Source organism: Oreochromis niloticus, linkage group LG10, assembly GCF_001858045.2.
Source record: "Oreochromis niloticus isolate F11D_XX linkage group LG10, O_niloticus_UMD_NMBU, whole genome shotgun sequence".
Taxonomy (NCBI): domain Eukaryota; kingdom Metazoa; phylum Chordata; class Actinopteri; order Cichliformes; family Cichlidae; genus Oreochromis; species Oreochromis niloticus.
Window position 1 is genome coordinate 7,093,087 of NC_031975.2, and position 7,939 is coordinate 7,101,025.

General features: G+C 44.3%; 1 protein-coding gene and 1 long non-coding RNA gene across 2 annotated transcripts in view; both read right to left on the reverse strand.

The window, feature by feature from the left end:
• ar (androgen receptor) overlaps positions 1-7,455 on the reverse strand; it is a gene marked incomplete at its 3' end in the record, with an annotated part of 38,544 nt that extends 31,089 nt beyond the window's left edge. Inside the window, 3 exon segments of the mRNA NM_001279615.1 lie at positions 5,817-6,035; positions 6,038-6,141; positions 6,143-7,455. Coding sequence (NP_001266544.1) covers positions 5,817-6,035; positions 6,038-6,141; positions 6,143-6,973 — 1,154 coding nt within the window.
• On the reverse strand, positions 1,711-2,115 carry LOC112848025 (uncharacterized). The gene is made up of 2 exons (XR_003221897.1): positions 1,981-2,115; positions 1,711-1,867 (listed from the first exon to the last, which is right to left on the reverse strand). It is a non-coding gene; the product is annotated as an uncharacterized LOC112848025 (long non-coding RNA).
• Positions 7,456-7,939: the final 484 nt, after the last annotated feature.

The following is a 7,939-nucleotide window of genomic DNA, read 5'->3' on the forward strand; positions in this document are numbered from 1 at the left end:
CAACTGTGCGTGTGGCTTGGGGTTTTTTGTTAACTTGTGTTGTTAACAACACAAGTTGTTAACTTCCTGCAGAAGTTCTCTGATGACTCTGCAATAGTCGGCCTCATCACTGATGGGCACGACAAGGAGTACAGAGGACTGACTCAGGACTTTGTGGACTGGTGCCAGCTGAACTACCTCCAGATCAATGCCAGTAAAACCAAGGAGCTGGTGGTAGACTTCCACAGGCACAAGCATCCTCCACTGCAACCACTGAACATCCAAGGTATGGACATTGAGGTTGTGGACAGCTACAGGTACCTTGGTGTTCATCTGAACAGCAAACTGGACTGGACTCATAACTCAGACGCCCTCTACAGGAAAGGGCAGAGCAGACTGTACCTGCTGCGGAGACTCAGGTCGTTTGGAGTGGAGGGCCCACTCCTGAAGACCTTCTATGACTCTGTGGTGGCCTCAGCCATCTTTTATGGTGTGGTCTGCTGGGGCGGCAGCATCTCTGCTGGGGACAGGAAGAGACTGAACAGGCTGATCCGAAGGGCCAGCTCTGTTCTAGGATGCCTCTGGACCCAGTGGAGGTGGTGAGTGACAGGAGAATGGCGGCTAAGCTGTCATCCCTGTTGGACAACATCTCCCACCCCATGCAGGAGACTGTGACAGCACTGAGCAGCTCCTTCAGTGGGAGACTGCGGCACCCACGGTGTGGGACGGAGAGATTTCGCAGGTCTTTCCTCCCCACTGCTGTCAGACTCCACAACAAAGACTTTAACACTAGAATTATTGAGCCTTTTTTCCCTGGTGCAAGTCCCTACTACTAGATTTACTGGCCTGCGCAAATTTGCGTAAATTCCCCCCGACCTTAACACCTCTTGGCACCCCGCTGAGATTTTCACAGGTCTTCAGCTCCATTGTTCTCCTGCTTTTGTTGTGCAAACACACCCTCCCCCGACCCCTAACCATGAGAGATTGAAGTTTTTCCTTCCCTGCAAGGCTACTTTCCTTCCTTACCTGCCTGCATGCCTGTCCATAAACATATATACACAGAGTTGTACATATATTTATATATTTATATAGCCACACCTTATATAATATGCATAAAGTCTAGTTATATACACAGACACATCTATATCATATACACACACACACACACACACACATACATACATATATATACATATATATATATATATATATATATATATATATATAAAAATGTTTGTATAGTGCACTTTCTATACCATGCTCTGTCCACTTTTTTGCAATGACAATGCAGATTTTCCACTTGTGGGACAAATAAATGCAGATTTGCTGTGTGTGTGTGTGTGTGTGTGTGTGTGTGTGTGTGTGTGCGCAACATTGGCATTTGTTTACTCAGATCCAAGGCAGGCCAAACCTCTGTGTTACAACCTACATCCAAAAGACAGACATTCACAATATATGGGTACACAAGTCTGTTTTATTTCAAAGTGTTTCAAACTTTACAGCGTTTGCAGACCCAGTGTCCATCATCCCTGCATTTGGCACAGGTGAATTTCTTACATGTTGCACAGGTAAATCTGCTGCGATTCCTGTTGCAGCTCTCTTGCACCTGGCACTGCGTTGTCTTTACAGTCCCTGGCACAGCAGCTGCAGCAGCCTGCCTCTGTGCTAAGATTTCCTTGTGCTGCATGAATCGGCTACGAAGTTGCTGAGCTAGAAGACGCAGAAACAATCTTCTTTTGCCTGTCCACCCTGTACATGCCTTGTACAAAATGTAGGCATTCACTGCCGCCAGGTCCAGCATATTGTAGAAAACCGCTACTGGCCACCTGCGTGTTGCTGATCTTACGGAATACAGCCGTGCCATTTGGTCCAACACGTCTACACCACACTGTAAAAGCAGAGCGAGAGAGTCATGAGTATATGTTTTTTTCTATAGGCCTGTATAGCACACATCAGAAAACATTGTAGCACAGGTGTAAAATTGTACACACATTCACATACCTTCATGTGGTTATAGTCTGTTATCGTGTTGGGTTTCCTCTTTCTGCCGTCACCGATCGTCACGTCTTGGTGCATGGAACTTAGAACACACACAGTCTTGTTTTTTTTAGGTGCATAAATTGTCAAGGACACACTGCCACTTCTAAGCACTGAAGTGGAGAATACCTCTCGCTTTGCAGTATCTTTTGCATGTTGAGGAAGTTCACGCCGGACTTTATTCACCGTGCCCAGTAATGTTGTTTTGCGCTGCAGCAGTCTGTGCGACAGTGACAGTGAAGTAAAGAAATTGTCCGTTGTGACATTTCTCCCATCATCCAAAAACGGCTCCATCAGTTTCATGACCACGTTCTCTGCCAGCCTCTCTCCCTTCTGACGACTGGGGTCCTTTCCCAAGTAAGGAGATGCACTGCAGACATATTTGGTGTCCAAATCCATGGCCATCCAGAACTTGATCCCAAATTTGTCTGGCTTGGTTGCAATATACTGGGTGAATGGACAACGAACCTTGGTAGGGAACAGCTGTTCATCTATGGTCATGTGTTCCCCTGGAGTGAAACTCTTAGCACAGTTCTCGTTGAAGCGTGTCCAGATGTCGGAGATCGCTGCAAATTTGTCTGTTTTCACCCGTTCTGCCCGCGTGTCCCTGTCATCAAATCGAAGGTGTTGCATAATTGAAATGAATCTATCTCGGGGCATTGTCTCTTTGATTAGTGGCACCAGAAAACTTTCTGACCAGCAATCCACAATGGCACCAACAAGACACATGATTGCTCTTACAAACAGGATTGAAATGGATGCCATAAGTTCATGAACTGCCAAATTCCAGTCCGGCTCTGTTCTGCGGGCTTGATGTACCGTGCACTCTCTGATGGTCTGCAGCATTCCCACGTCTAACAGGCAAAGGAAGCTTTGGAGCACACTTGTAACTTTACGCTGTCGGAAGATAAACAAATAGAAAATGGTAAATTTACATGAACCTCACTCTAAATGGGTTTATATAAATATCATATCACTATGGCAGTGACAAACCTTAGCAGACTCTGTGGGTCCAGCTTGCGCAGTGAAGCACGAACGATTTGCTTCTGCACTGGGCATTCCAATGTCCTCCTCAACCCACACAGTGCCGTCTTTTGCCGTGTGGTTCTGGCTGGGCTTCCCAGTACCACGGGGCCTCTTCCGTGGAGGCATGTTGGGTTCTTGTTCCGTCTCATTTTCAGATTCTTCTGAGGAGGTATCAGTGGCCTGCTGGACAAATGAAACCTCTCCTCCATCAGAATCTGCTTCGTCCATTTCCCGAAGTAAGGCCAAAGCCTGTTGCGTGGAGAGGTTCTTCCTGCATGGCAGTGATACGGAGGCCATCCTGATGTGCGTTCTCAGAAATGCGAACAAGAAATGATTCTCCGGCCTGGGTCGGTCTGCTTTTATGCACAGCACTGTGCTGTAGGCAAGCAATGCCACTCTCTCTCAAATATAAAAGACACACATTCAGACCTTCCTTGACTCTCAGCACAGATCTTCCAATGTTCCATCGTCACTGTGTATGTGAGGGAGTGGCACATACACATACACAGTGACGATGGAACAATGGAAGATCTGTGCTGAGAGTCAAGGAAGGTCTGAATGTGTGTCTTTTATATTTGCAGGTCAGTCAATGTGTGGGATATTTTGTATAGATACGGCAGGCATTTCTGAAAGTTGTAACACAGAGGTTTGGCCTGACTTGGACCATTCTTTCCTTCCCTGCAAAGCTACTTTCCTTCCTTACCTGCAGCGTACTATACACCATGGTAGTTTCTATGTGCAATATTTCTCATATGCAATATTAGATCTTGTCAATCCTTGTCACTACATTGGATGCCTGGCCATAAACATATATACATAAAGTTGTACATATATTTATATAGCCACACGTTATATAATATGCATAAAGTCTAGTTATACACACAGACACATCTATATCATATATATATATACATACATACATATACATATACATGAACATTTCTTGCAGCTGGCAACAACGGTCGTGCATTCAGTATAGTTGTGACTTCCGCAAAAAATGTGGTCAAAATCTCATGAGTAAGTTGAAGCATTTCTACCAGGCATTTCTGAAAGTTGTAACACAGAGGTTTGGCCTGCCTTGGATCTGAGCAACTCTGAGTGAGCAAATGCAAATGTGCCAGGCCTCAAGGACAATGGGTGGTTTGCACAACAAAAGCTGTAGGAGAAACAAGCTGACGACCTGTGTTAAGCAGGGGTGCTTAACACCTCGGGACTTGCACCAGAAAATAAAAAAAGCCAGTAATTCTAGGGGGGTGTTGGGTTTAGGGAAGTTACGCAAATTTGCGCAGGATAGTAAATCTAGTGTTAACTGATCAAACACACACATCCACAAATGTGCAATAACACTAATGTGCAATAATCTTTTCTGGCATCGCTGTATTTTTACTCAGTTGTATATAGCATTTGTATTCTATTTTTATCTTATTGTATATTTTATTCTACTGTATATAGTATTTTATTTTATTCTATTCTGTACAGTTGTGTACTGTATTTATTCTTATTTTATTTTATTCTAATTTTTGCTTCATAACTTTTGCACTGTCCACTTCCTGCTGTGACAAAACAAATTTCCCACGTGTGGGACTAATAAAGGTTATCTTATCTTATCTTATCTTAATTATTCCCACTCTTGTGCCACAGAAACATAGAAATCTTCTCGCTAAAACAAGACTGTCTGCAGCTCTTTATCACACTAACTTTGAATGTTTAGCCAGAGCCAAGCTGATGTGAAATAACACATAAACATCACCCAGTGGCACATGTAAATTAAGTTAAACTAAATCTTATTTTCAGGTACGCAGATGGTAGCCACCAAGGTCACTGTCGGGTAATACAAATGTTTGTCTATAAACCGCCTCATCTTTTTTGTCACCATTCACAATTGTGGGCACTAACATTTACAATAGTCAAAGAACAAACAACACTCACTTGAAGAAAAAGTCAAGCAGTGTTTTTTTTCTCCTTTTTCTCCATGTTTATGCTGTGTCCTCATCTGACTTTATGAAATGAATACATCCACTATCATCTGAATACATACAACACATCTCATTGATTTTTCTTCTCATTCACTTTATTCTGAAAAAAAATATTAAAAATAGAATCACACTTTATTCATTACAAATGTTTGGAGGAAAAAGGTCGGTAAAATGTTTCCATATATCGCTTTGATGTCGTTTTCTAGTTTTGCTGTAGCTATAATGAGTTTGGCATACTTCAATTATTGTCTTTTTTTTTTAAATTAGACTTTCACACTGTATAAAATCAGCAGCTCTGAGTTACTGTAAAATTGCCAAATATGTGAAGCAGGTGTAGATTGGAGCCTGAAACTTCTGCCTACACATTTTCTCAGCAGGGAATTTTTTTTAAAACAGTCTGTTCAGTTTGCCACTTTGGCTTGGAACCGGAAAAAACAAGTGTGGGGTAAATGTTTCCTGCATCAATAAAACAACAACAAAGAAAGAAGAAACACACACACACACACCACACACAATAAACAGCTGTCTGCAAGGAGTAAAGAAACTGATATGTGTTGTAGTATCAGTTGCCTTTTGCTGTTTGTCAGTCTGTGGATTGGTGATCTAATCCTGGTCAGAGACAGACCCTCAAGCCCCCTAAGGGACAGAGGGTCAACCTGTGGTCCTGAGTTTGAATGTATATATAAAGTAGACCTTTTGGCTCGCAATTACACCTAGAACCTTTCAACCTTTGGTTATACCGCGATATGAGATACATATTTATATTGTAATTACTATTACCAGCCAACTAAAGCTCACCTGGTGTCGTTGTAAGTGACATCCAGCCATTCGCCGACCTCACCCTTCATGTAGTTGGAGTTGGGATAAGGCGTCCTCAGCATCCCGCCAGGGTACCACTGTTCACGGCGCATTACGGTCCCGTCATAAGGATTGCATATAAACGCGGAGTTCGCTCCCGAACTCTGCAAGTTCATGCACTGCCTCGACCCCCAAAACTGCGAGTTGTACTTGTCGCCGAAGCTGTAATTAGGCCTGCTGACCCATAACGCCCCTGCAGATGCACTTCCCTCAGATTTGACTTTGACGCCGTACCGTTCTGCCTGAAACCCCACGGACCTATTCTCCCCGGCATCCCCGACGTCTCCCGCTTCCTCCACTGGGTTGTAAGCTCTGCACGGTCTCTGTGCAGCCGCGGGCCCGAACTGTGCCAAAGGTTCCGGCGCAGCTGGGGCGTAAGGGCAAGAGGCAGCGCACGCTATGTCCAGATGATCTATCTCTTTCGGAGTTATGTCATCAGCCTCGCACAGCGTGAAGTTTTGCGCGTTCACAGATGTCGCCGTGGAACTGAGGTGATGAAAAGCCGCCGCGGGCTCTGAACTTTTGAGCATTTTCACCTGTTGCTTGTGGTCGTGTGGCGGGCGCTCATCTCGCTCGGGACACCTGTACTCGGAGAGAGAAGCCGGGGCTCCGGGACAGTTCGCAGGCACGGCTTCCACCCCGAATAAATACTCTGCGCTCATTTGGTCATTTGCGGCACACTGGGGGAGAGAAACGTGCGTCTCGCTCGTGTCACCGGACTCCATGGCCAGACCCAGAGACACGGACACAGCTTTGCAGAGCTCCCTGGCTGTTTCTGAGATTGTGGCGCAGGCAGAAAAGGAGCGACTGTCGCCCACTCGGCACTCAGCGCTTAACTCCTCCTGAGGGGCAGCAGCTGTCTGGCAGCAGCGTTTCTCCATGTCACAGGCTAGCGGAATAATGTGTCCGTACAGGTTTGCATTCTCGGATTCTGCCAAACTCGCGGCACTGCTTCCAGCCGGGGTTTTGGTGAAATAGACGCGACTTTCTTCAGTTTTTTGCGCCATACTGGCAGCGCTCACGACGTCGCCTGTGTATGATTTCCTATCCTCTGGCCAGATTTTGGCACAAAATAACTCTCTGGTCGTTTGGCTCATGTCCCAGAAAGTGTTTGCTTTGCCAGGATACTGGACTTTGCACTTCAAAAAGTCTCCGCAGTTCTCAGCAGCACAACAGCCCAACTCGCACGTTGTGAAAAGCGTTTAGGTAAAAGGTCCTAGGTGAGCCGCAGGAGTCACAAACTCCTCCTAAACTGAGATGTTCAGAGTCAGGCGCTCGACTTGTAGTTGATTAAAAGGGAATTCAGGGAAGGACTCTGTGTCCGTCAAACATGGCACTTTCCCCTCCAATGGGTTACAATAAAACCAAGGCGCCAAATGGTGTACTTCAATAATAAACTTCTATTTGTCACCACGCCAAAAGGCATGTTAAGAAGACTTCACACAATAAAAACCTTCCATTATGTAATGTTAGCCTTTCTGCCTCTGGTTGTTTTACATCAGACTTGCATGCGTGCAGCCCATAACATTTTTATGGGCCCACCACAGCTTTTTCTTGTTTCTTTCTTTTTTTCTTTCTTTCTTCTTCTTTTTTTTAGTAAATTTTCACAGGGTTTCTTTTTATGTCTTCTCGGATTAAAAAAAAGACTTCAGCCTTTTTGATAGGTAAGGTTTGCGTCATTATTAATCTTTTAAATAAACGCTCTCCAAACATCAGGTGCAGATATAAGTCCAGTTTATGGATTTGTAAAACCACTTCAAATTGTTTAAGATGATTTACAAGCTGGATCTGGTACTATTTAGCTCGCACAGAGGTCTGTCTTCAGATCCAGACTTGGACTCTTTTTAGTGGCTTACAGAGTAAAAGAAACTAACAAAGTGCTATTTATTTTTAATTTTTTCACTTTTTTTAACTTCACTTTGACGTTTGCTTTGCACAGGGCTGGACTTCAGAAGGAAGGACACACAAACCCAACCCATTCTAAAAAACTATGTTTTTTTCCAGCATAAATTGACAAAAGTCACCAGAAATTCAAAATAGAATGCTCAAAATGTCCTCAGTAT